The 19,296-nt window shown below is 41.0% G+C and overlaps 2 protein-coding genes across 3 annotated transcripts in view; both read right to left on the bottom strand.

Moving 5' to 3' along the window:
• The window catches only part of LOC122092396, a 114,025-nt gene that overhangs the window by 28,014 nt on the left and 66,715 nt on the right, over positions 1-19,296 (bottom strand). The gene's annotated exons all lie outside the window — the stretch shown is intronic.
• Positions 16,527-19,214, bottom strand: LOC122092411 (triacylglycerol lipase OBL1-like). Of its 2 annotated transcripts, none has more exons than XM_042662727.1 (5): positions 18,807-19,214; positions 18,286-18,515; positions 17,961-17,994; positions 17,178-17,794; positions 16,527-16,897 (listed from the first exon to the last, which is right to left on the bottom strand). In XM_042662727.1, exons 1-5 carry the CDS (start codon positions 19,171-19,173, stop codon positions 16,643-16,645), a joined length of 1,503 nt encoding a protein of 500 aa, XP_042518661.1. In that variant the 5' UTR covers positions 19,174-19,214; the 3' UTR covers positions 16,527-16,642. The 2 variants fall into 2 exon arrangements, with proteins under 2 accessions (XP_042518661.1, XP_042518669.1); XM_042662735.1 differs by having other exon boundaries at positions 16,715-16,902.

The following is a 19,296-nucleotide window of genomic DNA, read 5'->3' as shown; positions in this document are numbered from 1 at the left end:
AATTTGAATGTGATATTTTGTAAAAACTCTACGTAAAGTAATATAACTAGTTGCACTTCGCTACTGCTCTACTAGGGACAATAGTGAGTTGTGCTTAGTAGAAGTACAATAAATGAGTACACAAAACTCAAAATGAAGATCTGTAAAAAGGGAATAAATAGGACTTACCCTCCTACAAATTTTATTAAAGAAGCTAGGTGGTTAGAAGGGTATGTGCTCAAGTGTAGTCAGTACAAGCTCAAACTCTTGTTAAGAACAATAACAATTCCTTATGATTCCAATGCACGAATTTAGGCAGCTTGGACCCTTGTCAAGTACATGAGATACGTATATTCATATGGGATCCCCAAAACGTGGGAGGGGTCATATATATACAGTTGGGGAGGCTCCTTGACCACTAAGGCAAGTGCAAGAAGCTTCCAAATGAGGGTGTGATCTCCTTCCTTGCTTAACAAGATATTTGGGCCTATTTGTGGGAAGTGTATATTCCCATTGTGTGTGGAAAATTATAATATATATTTCTATAGTCTTCTAAGTGTCTTAGAGTCTTCGTGTGTGTCTAGGCACCTCCTTTAGGTGTGAAGGTACGAGATTTGGTCGAGATATGGTGAAAGATTCATCAAATCCCTATAAAATCGCAGATCCTGACATAATGTGCATTCTGCTTGACATATATGTCATTTGGCCGACGAGCCTGGGTGCAAATGGCATAGGCTAGAGGGCACTCGACATTGGCCTGAATCAGTACAAATCTGGCTCGAGTTGACTTAGGGGGTTTGGTCCAATTGTGTTTTTTACTCAATTTGTGATCGATTTGTGGTCAGCTGGGTGATCTTGGTTAATCTTAGGCATGTCTATCACACCCCACTTTTAGTAAACCCAACTTACCATTAGGAATATCAGTGGTGTGAGTAAGATGCTTACCCGTCTTACCAACCTACCAGGATCTTTGATAGCAGTACCTTAACATTCATAATCTCACAACACAAACCCAACCAATAGTAGCCGAATCAGAGTATAATAGCGGAATCATAATAAAAATGGGAAAAACATCTAATGATATCATATATATATATATATATAACCAAGTTATTCCATTGCAATAATTTAAGACTTATACATAATAAGCCCAAAAGCATACAAATCATTAGGTCAATATCAGAATAATCAAAAGAGGTCTAGGCATCTCATGGTGCCGTGTATGCACAGTAGTCACAACCACAATCCTGATCATGTTCTTCGGCTTCTGGCATCCACCAGTCACCTACACCATAGTCAGGCCTCGATGAGGTTGAATCACCACCCAACAACACTACTGTACCTGCATTATCATCTAAGAAGTAGCATATGCGTGGGGTGAGATTCCAACTTGCTCAGTGATCATACACAACCAGGCACAAGCATTCACATCTATAATATTCCATGATGACATGAATACAAGAATTAAACATATAGTCCATGATGCGAATGATGCAATCCATTTGGTTATTAATCACCTAACAATACAACTACATCTGGTAAGTGCTACTATGACACATTAGGCTGTATCCATGGTCTTGACACTCACACATCAGTCACCCAGCAACACAAATCCTAATTATGATTAGGAGCCTACCGGTCCCAGAATGCGATCGTCGTTCACCTAGCAAACCCCTGATAACCCCCTCCTGGCAGTCACATCACCAGAATTACCATCAGCCACACCAGACTAATTCCCACCTCTGACAACAATCACATCGTACTGCAGGTGTGGCATTTCAAAAAGGTTCATCGAACATATCACCATTGGGTTATCCAACACTTACCCCCTGTTAGAAAGGGGATGTAGTATGGGGAATGTCATCTAACCACAATATCCTACATGCCTTTCATAATGATACAATTAGTATAGACCATGCGACACTAGAATTACCATCGGCCACGAAGCGGGTCCATTTCCAAGTATAGTCCTGAGGTACACGATACCGGAATACCATTGGCCACAAAGTGTAACCCACGATTATATACCTATTCTAGCATACAAAGCAGTTGAGTATGGACTACGCAACACCAGAATTACCATCGGCCACAAAGTATAATCCGTGACTACATCTAATCTAATGCACATAATCAATGCATGAATACAACAATCATACGGCAATCACGGTGTCGGAACCACCTCGGCCACAAGGGATTCCATCTCATAATATAATAAAAGCATCATCCATACGACAATCTCGGTACAGGAACCACCTCGGCCACACCGGATTCCGTCTCATAACATACTTTTCATATCAATTCCAATTCCAACAACAATATACTATAAAATAATAGAACATGTTATGGAGCATCATAATCATTTAAGCAATTAAATAATAATGTGAAAATCCTAACACATGTGAGCAGTTCTAAAAAAATTAAACAATCCAAAAACAAAAGTCAACCGTCCCTCACCTTATTTGTGTTCTGTCAATTGGTTTCTAATTGTGTCAACCGGTTGTTTCACTCACTACCGGCCTCGGGGTAAGTGCATATCTCTGTCCTAGGCACAAAGGTAATCGAACATCAATGCGTGTTGGGAATATTGAAAGGGGCCCACAGAGGTTACCCCAAAAGGGTACGGGCACTGTCAAACCTTGATAGTTCAGGGTGCCACCAGATTCACATCACTGAAAACAGGTGAATTCCACCGGATTCTTTAGATGTGAATTCGGTGGCACTGGTAGAGAGCTCACAAGAGCTTCCTGTTCACCGAAAACAACCCACTGGATTTAGGCCCAGGTGTTTCCAATGGGAACACAAAAAGTGCCCATGTTATTTGGGGCTTTTCAACTCGGGCCTGATCACTGGGATTTGTTCCGTGGAGTTTGTAGAGGGTGGTCCTACCTTCTTTTTAAGCTAAAGAAATCCTTAGGTTGTCATTTGGTCACAAGTGTTACCGGAGCTCATCGGACTTGGTTTGAGCTCGGCAATTACACCAGGGAGGTGAAATTGTCATTCCTCAAGCTCCAGGAGGTCTGGGTTCATAGTTCACCTTTTTGTCCAACTTAGTTAGGTCAAAGTGAAGAGAAAGAGAGTGGTAGGAGATGTAGAACCTACCTCCGATGAGATTTCTGATTAGGGTGCACGTAGCTGGGAGCAAAGTGAGCTTCCTTTCTCTCTTCTTCCTTCCCTCTCCCACAATTTGTACAAGTGAGAAAATGAGAATTGAATCTCATTTCTCACTTATGTAGTAAGTCTCACACTAAGGTCTGTTTGGTTGGCCCTTAGTCAGTCCAAATAGGTTATCTCATGATCCGGGATATGCGGGCCCATCTTCTTGGACTCATACGAAGTACAAGTCATGAAGAAAGTGTGGGATAGTATACGGGATCATCCGGGATTGTTCAAGGTACAGGTGGTGAGACCCACGGGCATCAGAGCCCATTAGACAGCAGAAGTAGCCATCGGATTCAGCCATCGGATCCAGGCCTGATTTTCGATGGTCAAGACAGTTAGGTGTCTTAACTGCTTGCTACCCTCTAGTTGGTCTCCCATAGGTGGTTGCCTAGGTGTGAAGTATGGTATTCTGGTAGTTTTGGTGGGTGTCAGGATTTAAGTGTAGATGTAATACCCAACTTCTTAAACCCGGTCTGATTACGCGGTTGACCAGGTTTAGCCATGCAGGAACCGAACCAGTGGGAGTCAGAGCGGGTTCCTTATGGGCTATGATGGTAAGGGTGACCTTAAACACCGGCTGGCTTGACAAGTCCGAGCCAGTGCCAGAAGAGATGGGAGTGCCCAAGCCGTGTACATGCACCTACCATAAGGCCATGTACGGATAAAGCAGGTATTGTAGCCGTATATTAAGGTATATACGTATACTACATGCACGCTAGGGTGGGGTTCGCGCCAGGCCCGAACTCTGTCAAAATCCCAAGTTTTGGCCCTCAGATGGGCGCACCCACCCACCTGAGTGACCCATCCATGTGCACTATTTAGTTATTTAGGAAGTATATATATAGCATTTATGAATTTCTTTTCTTTTCATTTATGACACCCGTACGTTGGTGAGGATAGTAAAGAGGAGAGAGAAAAGAAAGGGAAGAAGAAGGGAAGAGAAGGAAGAGGAAGAAGAGAAGGATTTCAGTGGCGCCGAAGCTTGATCTTCCCATTCTGGCGCCGGAAGAGTGATCTTCAACTCTAGATCTACATTTGGAGATAAGCAAAGTAGGGTTCCTTAAACATTCACCATGCCCAAGTTTAAACCCTTGATTCGAGTAAGGTTTCTTGAGATCTTGTAAATCCCCTTTGAAATGACGAATCTAAGGTTTAATAGATGATTTATGTGTTGATCTTGAAGGATTTGAAGAGGTATTGACAAGGTGGAAGAAGCATTGTGGGTTCGAAGTGATTTGGAGGGTTTGAAGTTGTTCTTGAGCAAAGAAGGTAAGATGGTTTCCCATCCCTTGAATCTAACCTAGATCTAGGTTAGAACCATCCTATAAGACCTTGAAGGTGTGAAGAATGGGTTGGAAAAAGCCCCATTTGAATCCCCAAAGAATGGAGGAAGTTGGGAAGAAACAACAGTTTCCCGCCAAGACCGGTGGGTGGAACCGGTGGGCCATCTGGCCCGCCTGTGGGCACCCACCTAAGAGGGTAGGGCCTTCGGGCACAACCGGCGGGCCCAACCGGCGGGCTAACCGTCGGGCCACCCTGCCCGTCGGTCTTAGCAGGGCCCCCTGGCCCAACCGACAGGCCAGACCGACGGGCCAACCGGTGGGCCCCTACCCGCCGGTCAAGACCAGTGGGTAGAACTGGTGGGCCAGACAACCCACCTGTCTTACCCACCTGTGTGGCCCCGAAGGTGATTCTTACGTCCGATTGGACCCAAATCGGACGTGCGACCTTCTTTTAACGTTCTAAACATGATTTTGTCATCAGATCTCATTAATTTTGATCCTAAAATGGTGAAGTACTAACCTCGCTCAATTATGTTAGGTTCACCAAATCCTACCCGTTTCGCACCGGATCTCACCCGTACCGAACAGGAATCCTTGTACACTACAGCTAAGTGGGGAGAGGACGTTTGACCTTGTTTCAAGGCATTGTTTGGCATTCATTTACTTGTATCTAGTCTAGTCATGCCATCATGAATATGCTATGTAGATTAGTCATCCTCACATTGTTATACATGAGTGCTATGTTTACTTTCTAAATGCCAAGTGATGAGATGCTTATGTGATTGAGTGTTGACATCATTGTGCATGATGCATTGATAGACTAGATGCCGTAGTCGGCTTGGAAACGAGTGCATTGGTGGCTCGTGGTATGGGACGCTGAGGCACTATGCAATCGTACTATTGTCATATAGGAGCATGCGGTTTAGGATTTCACCGTCCCGTGCTATGACCCTTCCCAACAGGGGTTAAGGTGTTGGGTTATCATTTGGAGGGAAGCAGTGGTCGCGGTTGTCGGGTCACTGTGGCGGTTAGACATAACGCCTGACGGGTCATTAGGACAGTCGGCAACCCCGGTGGTACATTCAAGAGGGCCAATCGTACTACTTTTAAATTGCTGGAGTCAGCACCTTTAATTTTAATCATTTACTTTTCTGTTGAGAGCCGGTGGACGGCATTGTCTTTACTTTTTCGAGTACTCACGGTAGGCCTTCTCCAACAGCCCTATGGGCGTATCGCGGGATGGAGTTCGTGGCTCGTACCCGGAGTATACGCGCATTGTGGCTGTAGTAGCACTAAAACGAAGACTTAGTAATGTTGCTTAGGTGGATGTGATTTAAAATGTAATGCATAGCATGTAGTGCATATGATTGTGTTTTGATGTGTGGACCGCTGTGTGGTCCATCTTACTACTTACTGAGCTAGTGAGCTCATTCCACGTGTGCACCCATTTTTAAATGATTTTACAGGTCATACATCTGAAGAGCACAGGGTGGGTCCCACAGTCGAGTTCCTTGAAGAGGACTGGTGGAACCCTGAGGAGTTAGAGCACGGCATTGACTGCTCGTGCAAGAGTTGTGCTGCGGGACCGCAGTTCTGATGCCGAGCTGAGCTCCACTTCTGAGGCCAAGCTGAGCTCTACCATGTGATGGCGAGCTGGGCTCAACCCTTGATGCCGAGCTGAGCTCCAGCCTTTGATGCCGAGCCGAGCTGTGTACTTTGATTATTTTGATGGTTTCCTTTATGTACTTGATATGTCAATTGTACTTTTATTGTGTAAATATCATGCCTTCGGGCCCACATGTATATAACTATTGTATCAAAATTTGGGTATCAAGTATTACGGGATTATTCACAGGTAAAACTTAGTCTTCCGCTGATCTGATGAGCTTTTATTAGTTGTGTGTATGCTGTGGTAGAATACAGTATCAGATGATCCTGGCAGGTTTGGGGTTAACCGGAGTTAACCCGGGCACTGGCCCGGTTCAGTGAGAACGGGGTATGACAGTAGAAGTGTTGGGTCACTTACCGTCTGAGATCGAAGGGTTTGAATTCCCTCCAGTTGGATAAGTAGGAGATGCACTAGCAAGTAGAGTCATCCTTCCCCCTTTGGCATTCAGCTGCAGTGAGCCAAAACCTGGTGGTACTTTCCACTCCTGTTCCGAGACCTACCACAACAGTTCAACTTAGACTAGGTTAGGGCATAGGTGTAACAATGTCAAAGCCATTAACCATTTTTTACTCAATTTTAACCATCCTATGCCAATATGGAAGCAAAAATACAGTACTTGAGGTGAGAGAAATTTTTTACCACAAAAACATGAGCCCTCTGCGACTCAGGGGGTTCCCATCACATCATTGCACAGCCCTCCGAGGGCGATAAAATGGTGTGTCTATATGCATTCAATTACATGGATTTTTGTGCCTTATCTTGCACTTTTTCCTCTCCAAACTTGTAGATTAGAATCTTATGTATTTACTGTAATTGTTTTAGTTTTTTTATATTTAATTTGCTATTATTATTGGATTTATTTATTTTGCTGGTCTATCTACAAACTGAGATTTTTGTCTATAGATTCTCACACTATTGGTCACCTAAATGCATCTTCCATTGGTTTTTTGCAGAGCTTTTCTCCGAAAACCTGTTTATCTCAGTCTTTTTAAACTTGACTTTCTCGAATTTTATTTCTTTTTCAACCGCTAATTTTCTACAACCAGTTTCTCTTTTATGCATGGTTCACATCTCCCTCTTTATTTAAATACCATATACTTGTATTTGATTTGGATTGAATTCTTGCCTTACTTGTATATATATATATCACTTGTGCGATTGTTGTGTATGACATGTATAATGGTTGTATCATATGATTCCAATCTCCATGTCCATGATGCCATGCTAGAGGTAGTTCTTATCATTTCCATGAGATCAATGTTAGGACTAGATTTGTCTTAATCTCTCTACCACTTAGCATATTTATTTTCCATTCCGTAGACTAACAATACAGTATAGATGGACATGTGTATGTCAATTTGTCCCCTTTTCTTTATTTTGCTTCGTATGATACTCTCCAACATGTTAAATGCTAGATTCTAGGTTTTTCTATGCCTATTCTATGTTATATCAGCATGTCTGCTTTACATACAATATACTAACCATGTAGAGGAGCTGGATACAGGTATGTGGATTTGATCTCCCTCTATCTTTTATGTGTTTTGGCCATATTTTCCTTTCGTTGCATGTGATAGTTAGGTATGCATGATCAAACCTAGCTGCCCCATTCAAGAATGTGTGTTTACCTAGGGTTAAAAAGTTTGAATTTTACCAGGTGGACCAAGGTTCCTAACCTTGGATTTAGATCTTCTCCAACTAGGGGTTGGCTGGATAGGGGCCTATTTTCTCCCCCTGTTTTCTCTTTCTCTCTCCAGTTTTGTGTATGTCTCTCTGTAAGGGTAATAGTTGGATATTGGATCCTTTGGCCCTCTTTCATCATCCGTAGGCACCACACCGCCATGTCCTTGCTTGGAGGCACATGGGGGGCTACTTCATAGAGGCTCTTTCCCTTGGGAGTTTTTTAAAAGGAATGTTAATGATGATTGGAAAATATTGGGGAAACCTAAGGGGGTAGCCGAGTTGGCAAGGGACCTTCACATTAGGAAGCACATGATTTTGAGGTCGATTCCTCTTACCTCCCTCAGGTCACTCACATGGGGGTGTTTATTGTTCTTAACTGCTTTCGATGAAAGTTGAATGGTTCTCATTTAACCCCGGTATGAACTGGTCTATGCGGTTGTGGGGTCAGTATGACACAGTAGGACTAATCAGGACAAAGGCCTAGATACACATCGTTAAAAAAATAAAAAAAAGATTGAAAAATATTGGGGATTGGGAAATATTATAATTTGGGTCGTCACTTAGGGTTAAGACCTAAGATCTGATGAGTGAGCCTGATATATAAGGAAAGGGCTCGAAAGTTAGTCTGGTCCAAAGATAAGTGTAATTGTCAGGCTACAAAGATGGGAAGGTGTTAGGCACCCTCTCCACCTATTTGAACTGGTCTTCCTACTAGATGTTTTAGTGCGAACATTCTCCCCTAATTAATTTTATGCCGCATACATAATTGTTACATTGCTATATACACTATCACATATGAATTAAAAGTCTACGTTGTGCCTACTAAGCTGAGATATTATACCTGTGCTTGAATCTCATTTCAGGTAGAGAGGGGAGAGCTCCTGTTAATGCAGACACAAACTTCAATGAGTGTTTCAGATTAGGCGAAGATGGATTTAACCACTCACTTCCCTTCTTCAGAGAATTTGGCATTATTATGACCTTTCACAACTTCGGAGAATTTCTTTTGGAATTTCGAAAAAGTTTCAGGATCCTAAAGGAATATAAAGGAATCTTGGTGATTCTGGAGAATATGGGGCTATTTAGAGCTTTCGAAGGCTTCCTAGGGGATTCATAAGGGTTACGGATTTTTTGTTTCGGCACACAAATTGAAGCGATGGCACTGGCAAATATTTTGGTAGAATTTCAGCTCAACAGAGGTTTGGGCTAGAAAAAGACAAAAGAATAAGAGCTGAAAGGATTGTCCCAACATTTTGGGACACTTGGAAAGGTAGGTGAAAAGGTGGGATAAGGTGTAGGAATGTTTAATAGTACCCATATTTATAGGGATCCGAACCCAAAATGGTGAAATCTTGTAGGTTCGCTAAAAATAATATATTTTTCCATGGGTCCGTGAGTGCGGGATGCACATAGCTGGTGGCTTTGCACAAAAGTGGGCACTTTTTGGTCATTTTATAAGCTCATGGAATCATGGGATTCTCGTTGACTAGAGAGAAACTTGTGGGCCTGTGGGAAGGGAATTCCTAGATTACTAGGCCAAAAAGATGCTAATCTTTCCCTTCGTAGGGCTTCTAGCTTCAAGGTGTGATCCTGGGAGATCCAATGGTCGGATTTGTGTGCACCACATATTATTGGAGTCGTCTTTCCGAGCACTATCCATTGGTGCGGGTGTTGAGTTCTTTTTTTTGGTTCAGAATCTTTCAAAACTCACAAGGAAGGACTGTTGTCCTATTGCACCTTGGGAATTTCTGGCAGTCCTTTTTTAAGTTATTCCTGCACCATCGGAGAGTACATAGAATTGATTTGTCAGCGTATACTGTCTTAATATCGGGTACCACAAGATTGAGCATGGTTTGGCCGTGTAGAGGTCTTAGGCTAGATTAGAGTTTTCAAGTCTGAATTTTTAAGCTGAGTCCAAGTCATTTCGAAAGGCTGAACTCTCCTTTAATCAAAAGTGTAGATCTCAACCACGTCTTGTAAATAATCATTGCCAAGGGTGGGTGAAAAAATCGTGTGTTTACAATATGCCCCTTTTTGGCCGAGGCCTATGCTACAAATAAAAGGCAAAGAAAAAAATACCACATTTTATATACTTCCATCATCTTGCTCAAGGATGGTAGAGGTGCTATGTGAAATATACGGGTGTTAAAGCCAATCAATAAAAATTGAAAAATCCATTGTTAAATAAAAGAGAATAAAAGTCAAAAGTCAATTAATGAACTCAAACGGTTAACCTCATTAAAAAAAAAATTAATATAGCCCTATCCAATGGAATTGACTAGGAGGCTGAGATCTTAATTGTTCTTACCTAAGGTTGACAACCATGGAGGGGATAACATCTAATGGCTCTTAACGTTTGTACAAAGAAATGAGTGGCAAAATGTTTGTGTAAGCAAAGTAAGGGTTACAAATAATTTGGTGTAGAATGTATTAATATGTGACATGCTTTTCTAAGGAAACAAACGGTGCCCACTTAAAGCATATTGAACATGATTGAGTGGTACAAGCTAGCTAACAATTAAGAACTAATAGTGGGTGCCGGTTGAGACCTAGGGGAAGTGGGGATTAGGAATCAATGGATGGAAAATCCTTGTGTTTTTTTACCTCTTCCTCTACTTTGGAACCTCATTCGGCTTAGGACTCCTCTTGTTCCTTGGTATAATATGATTTGGTTCTCCTCGGTCATTCTTGGGCATTCCTTTATGACTTAGAGGGCCATGATCAGGTGTCTTCCCACCTAAGAATTTCTCACTCGGAGGAATATCTCTATCCCTAATTGTTGTTTTTATGGAATTCTTATGAAACTTGTGAGCATTTGTTTTTTTAAGTGTTCATCCTCTAAGTCTATTTGGGAGAGTATCCGTTGAAGACTTTGCTTTCTCCTAGAACCTATTCTTCCATTTGAAACAGAATCCATTCCATGTGACTCTCTTGGCAAGTTGGCTGTTAGTGCAGTAATTTGTTATATTTCATTGGGAAGTAACAAAATAAGATGAACTTCCATTAGATGTTACCCCCTCCACGGCCATCGGCCTTAGTTAAGAACAATTAAGATCTCAGCCTCCTAGTCAATTCCATTAGATAGGGCTATATTAATTTTTTTTACCGAGGTTAACCGTTTGAGTTCGTTAATTGACTTTTGACTTTTACCTCCAAATTCTAGAGATGTTTATAGAAAGCAATGGGGAGACAGCTGAATTTCAGCACATTATTCCATCCACAGACAGATAGGCAGTCAGAGAGAACCATATAGACTTTAGAAGATATGCTACGGGCCTGTGTGTTGGACATGAGCTAGAGTTGGGATCAACATGTATCACTCATAGAGTTCTCCTTCAACAAAAACTATCAGGCTGCCATAGGTATGGTGTGAAATGGAGAACAACTCTGTATTGGGATGGAGTAAGGGAAAGAAGAATTTTGCATCCTGAACTAATACAAGCCACTTGTGAGAAGGTGGATGGGATCAGAGAGGATTAAGGCAAATCAATCAAGACAGAAAAGCTATGCTAATGTCAAACGAAAACACCTAGAATTTGAAGTTGGTGATAATTTTTTTTTTTAAAGTATCACCAATGAGAGGAGTGAGGTGATTTGGCAAGAAATGAAAGCTAAGTCCTTGATATATAGGACCTTATTAAATTTTAGACGGAGTTGGAGCAGTAGCATACAGAGTTCTATGCCATCCCATTGGAAGGAGCTCACAATGAATTTCATGTTTCCATGCTTAAGAAGTACATTATCCAACTCATGTCTTGTCACATGTACCTCTGGAACTTGACATTGATTGGAGGTATGTGGAGCAACCAGAAGTGATCATTAACAAGAGAGACCACATTCTCCATAACTGAACTGTTTCCTAAGTCTTATTCAAGTGGAAGAACCACTCGGAGCTAGAAGCACTTAGGAACGTGAAGATGAGATGAAGGAGAAATACCCAAAATGGTACGTTCAATTTCAAGTATGAAATTTCTTGTAAGGATGGGGGAATGTTATACCCATGTCTTAAATTTTTCTTGGGTGACTGGCTGTAGGTGAATCACAAGAAAGTGCCAGTACCAATGACTACTGGTTGGCATATGTGTTCTGCTGGGAGGAAAAGAATGATCCCTCGTGTCACTGTTGGTCGTATTTGCAACATTGGAAGGGATTCAAACCTCTCACGAAACTCGGGTAACATTCCTAACCTTAGAAACTTCTTCCTTATTTCAACATCTTGTGCAAGCCTATACTAAGGCTATAGAACTCTCACATAAGTCCCCGGGAAAGTGGGGCTAAGGTTGGGAGAGTAATCCAGCAAAAAATGGCATTTTTGGGTAACCAAATGGTCTAACCGGATGACCAGTTGCACCCCCTAGAGATAGCAAATACTGCCTAAATGAGGTTATTTTGAGGTGGGTCCCACGACTACCTATCCATATACTCTGGAATCTCTCCAATGGGTGTCCACACATCCATATTTATGGATTAATGGACATGTGCCCTGTGGGGATGGACCCACACTATTCCACAAGCAATTGACCCCATTTGGCCAAAACTCATTAATTAGCCAAATGGACTCACCATAACATATGGATATGAGAGCCACGAAAGTGGGTGCCTTAGGTTGTGGAAAAACACTAAGATGAACCAAGGAGGGGTGAGAATCAAAATCCCTCACCATATAAACTGAGTTTTCATGCTTTAGAATGAGTAGGATGAGCGTAGGAAGGAGGCGCCACGATTGGAAAGCCAAATTGGAAGAAAATCTTAGTTCTGGGCCAACAGGTTGACCCAACTTATTGACTTGAACCCATCATCCAGGGACATCATCTGGTGGATTTTACTCAGTTCTGAACACCTTCAGATTTATCATCCAGTTGGCTCCAGCCGGTCTAAACCATCATCCGGTCACAGTTGGTTTAATATATGACCTGGGCTCCAATAGGAAATTTTTATAGGGTTTTGTTTAAGGGTTTTAAAGGAATAAAATATGATATTTATGCATGTTTTGGATTAGGTTAACCTAACCTAAGCAGAAGGATACGAGGTGATACAAGAGTGTTTTATTTTTGAAGTTCGAGATCAACTTAGGTGAATGGGAGTTGTGAAAATTTTATGGAGTGTTTATAATATGTTTATCTATGCATGTGATCATGAACTCCTGCACATTATAAATCTATTACTATTGTGGATATTTAACATGCATAATGATGTGTGTGCGTGTGTGTGTGTGTGTGTGTGTGTGTGTGTGTGTGTGTGTGTGTGTGTTGGGTCAGTGAGATGTAGGGTAGCCAAAGGTTAGGTTCTGACACTACATGCCCAGGGTGTGTGTGAGTGTGTATTGATGATTGGGATGTAGGGTAGCTGAAGGTTTGGTTCTAGCACTACATGCCCTTAGTGTGTGAGTGTAAGGTACAGGGTAACCAAAGGTTTGGTTCTAGCACTGTATGCCACAGGGTGTGTGAGTATGATGTGATGTGATATGTCTCATCTTAGATTGCATCCAGTTGGGAGAATAACCCTGGTGCTACAACCCTTATCAATAGGGGGATACGTATTAGCTAATCCTACCGTCCGATGGACTAAGGTTGGGGGAATTTTCGATGACTGAGGTGGGGATACCAGCGTTGCGAAAAAATCCGAGACCGAAGGTTGGATTTTGGTGTAGTGGTATACCCTTCATATGATGTTAGATTCGATGTTGTCGTTTTATGGAGGATTATTAATTGGGACTTACCGGATAACGATGTTAAGTACCGAACTAGTATGCACCTGACTCGCAACTAGCTTGTATTCTTGAGGACCATAATGTATGTTCGTGATTGGGGATGTAGTAGCACTAGACCCACTATGGACCTAGAATCTGTTGATTAGGCTTGTGGGCTAATAAACTGAATCATGACATTATATTCGTCTAATTACATTCATATTGGTGTGGTTGAGCATTAACATTTGTTGCATTTCATATATGGTTGTGATTGCTTATGTGTCCACCCCTCTCTGGGCTTCGTGAAAGCTCACCCCATTTGTTGCACTCTTTTTGGATGGTGATACAGGGAACCATTATGAGACTGTTGTTGAGGAGCCACTTCTTTATGGGGACGATCTTTGGGTTAATGAACTAGTTACTCATGAGGCTAGTTGCGTGTGAGATGATTGTGCCTTTGGGGCATGTTGAAAATGATAGTATTCATTTTTCCTTTTGATTCTTTCGTGTATATATCTAATGTAGTCCTAGGGGCATAATTGTAATTATGATCTGATTTGTGAAAACATTCTTTTGTGAAATTATGGTAAGTATCAATAGAGATCACCAATTGTTTATGTTACTGATTACTTTTATTTATGAGGATTTCATAATTTTGTGACCTTAAAGTACTACATCGGAGATCCTAGATGGATTGGGACACAGTGGTGTCTCCAGTCACTTGCCTTCTGGTAAGTGGAGGCGAGGTGTGATATTTATCAATCTACCTCCCGTTGTCCTTAGGAGGATCTCTGGTATGCCAAAATTGTAGATCATGTCATCCTTGAAGAACTTCTCCATGAACACGTTGATTATCCTGGCAACTAACCGAGCCTTGATCCATTTGATGAAGTAGTCGATTGAAACAATAAAAAACTTGACATTATGCTTGGATCGTGTGAATTTCCTGAGTCCATCCCCATATAGCGAAGCTAATTAGATTAAGTATGGATAACAACTTAGTTGCAGGCTGATGCAGTACTGGGGTGTGGATCTGGCACTTCCAGCACTTTTGAACATAGTTAATTGCATCTTCTTGCATTTTGCATCAACAAAAACCTTATTATAGGACTTTGTGTGCTGGAGCTTGGCCACCTAGGTGACTCTCACGGATACCTTAATGTACTTCGGCTATAGTCTGAGGCATGTGAGTAGAGGTCCAAAAATAGACCTTTTATACAACATTCCATTCTCTTCTAGGATATAGTTCATTGCTTGTCTCTTGATTTTATGTTTTTTAGCTCGATTCTCAAGCAGAACATTGTCTTTTAAGTATATGACGATGGGGTCTGTCCAGCTTGGCCCTTCCTTGACCCACTGCGAGTCACTATAGACTAGTAGCTTGGTAGCAAATACTGCTTGAGGGACTCGAAGTCCAGCTGTGAGCACCTCATATTTGGTTTCATTGTTTATCACTGGGAAACCAAACCGCAGTGCGCACTGAATCTAGAATCCTTCGGAGCTTATCAGGATTAGGCCATCTTTGCTCCCCGTCTCATTTCTCGACCTGTCGATATACATGATCGATGTTCGCAAGAGGGGAATGCTCCCTGATTCTGTTTCATATTTGGTCAATGTGCATTCAGCCACGAAGTTAGCCAGGGCCTAACCCTTGATGTCAGTTCTAGGTTGGTAATCTATGTCATACTAGCTCAGTTCTACAGACTAGCTGACCAACCTGCTAGATGTGCTCAACATGTGGCAGATTTTCTTCAAAGGTTGATTAGTGAGCACTATTACAGTGTGTCTCAGCTTTTAACAAGATATGGCTGGCGTAGTAGATCAGCCTTTGCTGTTTCTTTTGTTCTTCAACCAGGGCTATGCTTACTGCAATAGGTGACATAGCTAGATAGATGTGTAGCTTGTCTCTTGCCTCTAGGATGACCACGAGAGGTGGTGACTCAAGATAATCTTTCAGTGTTTCGAATGCATCTTGGAAATTTGATTTCCAGAGGAAGTCTTTAGGAGACTGGATGTTTTTTAGCGTCTTAAAGAATGGTAGGCATTTATCTCCTGCACAGGAAACAAACCGATTAAGCATAGTGACTCGACCTACAAGCCTTTGGACTTCTCTGACATTTCTTGGGGGGTATATCCTGGATAGCTTGAATCTTTCTCGGGTGACCTCCTATCCCCCTATTCGAGACTATGAATCCAACGAATTTACATGAAGTAGCTCTAAAGGCGCACTTAGAGAGGTTCAACTTCATCTTATTTTTTCTGAGGACTCTGAAAGCCTCCAAGTGGTCTGGCTTAAAGGAGTTGGTTCAAGTTGGGCTCATATTTGATCGGTCCAGTTAGGCACCCGATGGGCTAAGTGCTTGCACTAGAACGACCGATTATTAAATGGGCCAACCTCAAGCCCGACGCAACCAATAATCAGGTCGGGCCAGTCTAAGATCAATCAAGCTTGGTCGGGCTTGGAATTGACACCCCTAGATATAGTATTTGGTTTACATTTCTAAAACATTTTGGGGATACAAGAGTAATACAAATAATATGCTGATTTGGTAGTTATAAGCAACCATATGAAAAATCTTTTTGTAAGTACATTTGTTTCTTATTTTAATTAGATTTCCAAATTTTCTATAAATTTTTTGGAGTATATCCAAGGATTCAATATTGGCTCGAGAAAATTCTCCCTTTTTTCCCATTCTAATTTTTTTGCTAAATGTCAGAAAAAAAAAGTGCAAGATTAACATCCAAGGCATACCCAGATGGGATACGAACCGAAAATCAAACAAATAGATTACTCAATTTTGGCTAGAAAAACTATATATATATATATATATATAAAGAGAAGAATCAGGAAGGAACTTAGAGCAAAAAAAAATCTAGATCTGCCAATAGCATCCCACATGACAGTACTATCAACAATGCCTAGATGATCAATGATCCATAACAAATGACACAATGAGCAAGCAACCTTCTTCACAACGACATCAACTATCACATTAGCTTGAGAAAAGTTATGAGTAGTTTTCCAAAAGATCTCTTAATATTTTTCCGTCCTCAATATAATCAACAATTGAGAAAACCAAATTTTATTTAAATAGTGATGAAATACAAGACAACATCAATTATATTTCAATCTGCAATAGTACTCCTTCTCTAGACATATGTTGTCTTAAAAAAAATGAAAATTCATATGTTGTCCTCCATTAATTCCAGGTTCCCAAGCCTTGCATCGTTCACATAATCCCTAGGACTGTGTGAGGCAAAACCTGGTATGAGGAGCCCAAACAGCCTTACCCCAATAGAGATTCTATTCTCCTTAAAATCTTTCCCATGTCTGATTCCAGCAATCAAGCCCCTAAACAAGTCCAACCATGCATTAATGTACTTGGAAGGAAAGTGCAACGGATTGAAGTAGTTCTTGTTTGGTTCTTCTGGTAAGATCTGTTCTTTCGTAACATAAAAGTAAACATAAAACAAGCGTTACTAACAAAAAGAGAATTTAAAATAAGGGTGATGGTTTCCTAAAAGGCAACATGGCCCCTAAGCCAATGTGATACAAATTAGCCCATACGAGCATCATCAATTGATGATATTTTCAATTTTGACAAGGAGGTCTTTGTGTCTAGGTGTAGAGGCCACACTGCCTTCTAAGCTTCTTTTTTTGATAAAGTAAACTGACAGAACTATATAATTAATGAATGAAGATGACCAGCTCAATTACCTGAGCCTTGTACCAGCTTTTGTAATAGATGCAGCCTCCGAAGTGGGCAAAAGGTATAAAATACCCATGGAGGGGCACCCTAGGAACAATGTCGTATCTATGAACCACCCTGTAATACTTCTTGCGGTTCCCATTTAACTGTTTCTCCATGGAATCCCTAAATTTGGTATCTCCAACCCTAGGCTGTCCAAAAGTGAAAATCCCATCTAGTTTATCTAAAATGGATTTATCCTGGTGGAACACAAGTATAGCAGGGAAAAGAACTGCAAGTGCACCACCTAAGCTATGCCCAGTCACTAATATCTTGGCGTTTGGGTTTTCTTTCACCAATTTTCGTAGCTTCTTCCTTATGGTGTAGTATGCTAATTTCTTTTTTCCTGTGTACTCTTTTGGCCAACCTTTATCAGCACACTTTTCATCTTGAATGCCAAGAGCCTTCATGAAACCTACATGGACCTTCCCCATTTCTCCCAATTTAAGCCATGAAAGGTCAATATCAGTTAGCCAATCCCGCAAATTGAAGAGTTCAGTGCCGCGGAATGCAACAACAATCACCTCGGCATCTTCTCGCTTGTCGCAGAATATGAAAGCTTGGGTTTCCTTACTTTGTAGACACTCTGCAAGATATTATTCAGTTTTAAATTAATAAAGTTTCTTCACTTTTTTTTTGGTAAATCAAAATTTATTCATTAGATCATGAAGAACACATAGTTGTTGACCCAGAAGGCTCCACCAACCGTCAAATAACCCAAGTAGGACGAAAGTAAACAGATAGGAACTCACCATTCCAGCAGTTGTAGAATTTTACAAAGTGCATCTGCATATTATAAAATCAGAATTAGAATTATGAACAAAGTTTTCCTTCACAAACCCTAAAGGTTTTAATACCTTTCCCAAAAAACCCTAATGATACCATGTGTGCATTTGAAGCCTAAATGACCTTAGGAAAACTTGGTCCTTGAACTATTGTACAGCACTCAAAATTTCCTATTGGCATGTGTGCGTTTGAGAGAGAGAGAGAGAGAGAGAGAGAGAGTAGGACTTAACTACCATTTCTATAGTTGGCTCTTTAAGATATGACAAACAAAGATACATACAATTTAATTACCTTCCATTCTGTAGTAACCGTGTGTTTGATATATTTTTTATTCTCATAAGCTACCTTAGAAGCCATCACGCAAAGGTCCAATGGATAGATAAATTTTCTGTCATGGACCGGAAGCTTAAATAATAGAGGACTAGATAAGTAAGAAGAGTTTGCTAGAGATCTTCGTTCGTCCATTAACGCAACCATCGACAGGTAACCAGCAGAGTAAGGCTTCGGTATCTTGAGTGATTCTTCACAAAGAAAAACACATATCAATACAAATAAAATTTTGCTGCTACCCAGGTTGCAGGAATCCTGCTACCAAGGCTCACTTCCAAATAAATGAAATTTAAAGGGTATTTCAAAAAATATCAAAACCTAGGAGAAGAGAGAGAGACATATATATATATATATATATATTTATATGCTCAAGCATGAAGTTGCTTGAGATTGGAGGCTGGTCTGTTTCTGAAATTTACAAGCTCTGATGCAGAATCACTTGAAATGACATGACATAGAAACATGCATGGTAGAGTGAAGACCTGTAATAATGCTCCAAGGAAATCCAAAGATGCCACCATTAAGCACAAACAGATTCAAGGTGAACTCTATAATCAAACCAAATAAAGCTGCTGGTCCACTCAGCCATATCATTATCCTCTGGAGAATCAAAGTGAAACGGGTTATCAAGCCTTCCGTGAAACTGGTTATCAAGCCTTCCAAAGTGAAACTGGTTATCAAGCCGTGCAAGCTCGCACGTCTGAGACTTATGGTCTCCTGGGGACTACTTTCTACAATCCCAGAGCCCTCTAAGCTTCCACCTAACGCAAAGGTACTAGAAAAAATATTAAATATATTTAGATTTTCAGGATGATAGATCATATAGCTTGAGGAGCCGGAAGAAGCCATGGCTGAAAAGAAGAGAAGGTTCTTCAAAAAGAAGAGGAAGAATAGAATGAGTTGGGATTTGATTCAAAGTACCAATGTAACTCATCTTATATAGTTTTTTTTTTTTTTTTTTTTTTTTTTTTT

The sequence above is a fragment of the Macadamia integrifolia genome, chromosome 2 (genome assembly GCF_013358625.1).
Source record: "Macadamia integrifolia cultivar HAES 741 chromosome 2, SCU_Mint_v3, whole genome shotgun sequence".
In the NCBI taxonomy this organism is placed as follows: Eukaryota; Viridiplantae; Streptophyta; class Magnoliopsida; order Proteales; family Proteaceae; genus Macadamia; species Macadamia integrifolia.
Note: the sequence above shows the minus strand (reverse complement) of the source record. Positions and strands in the feature narration are given on the sequence as shown.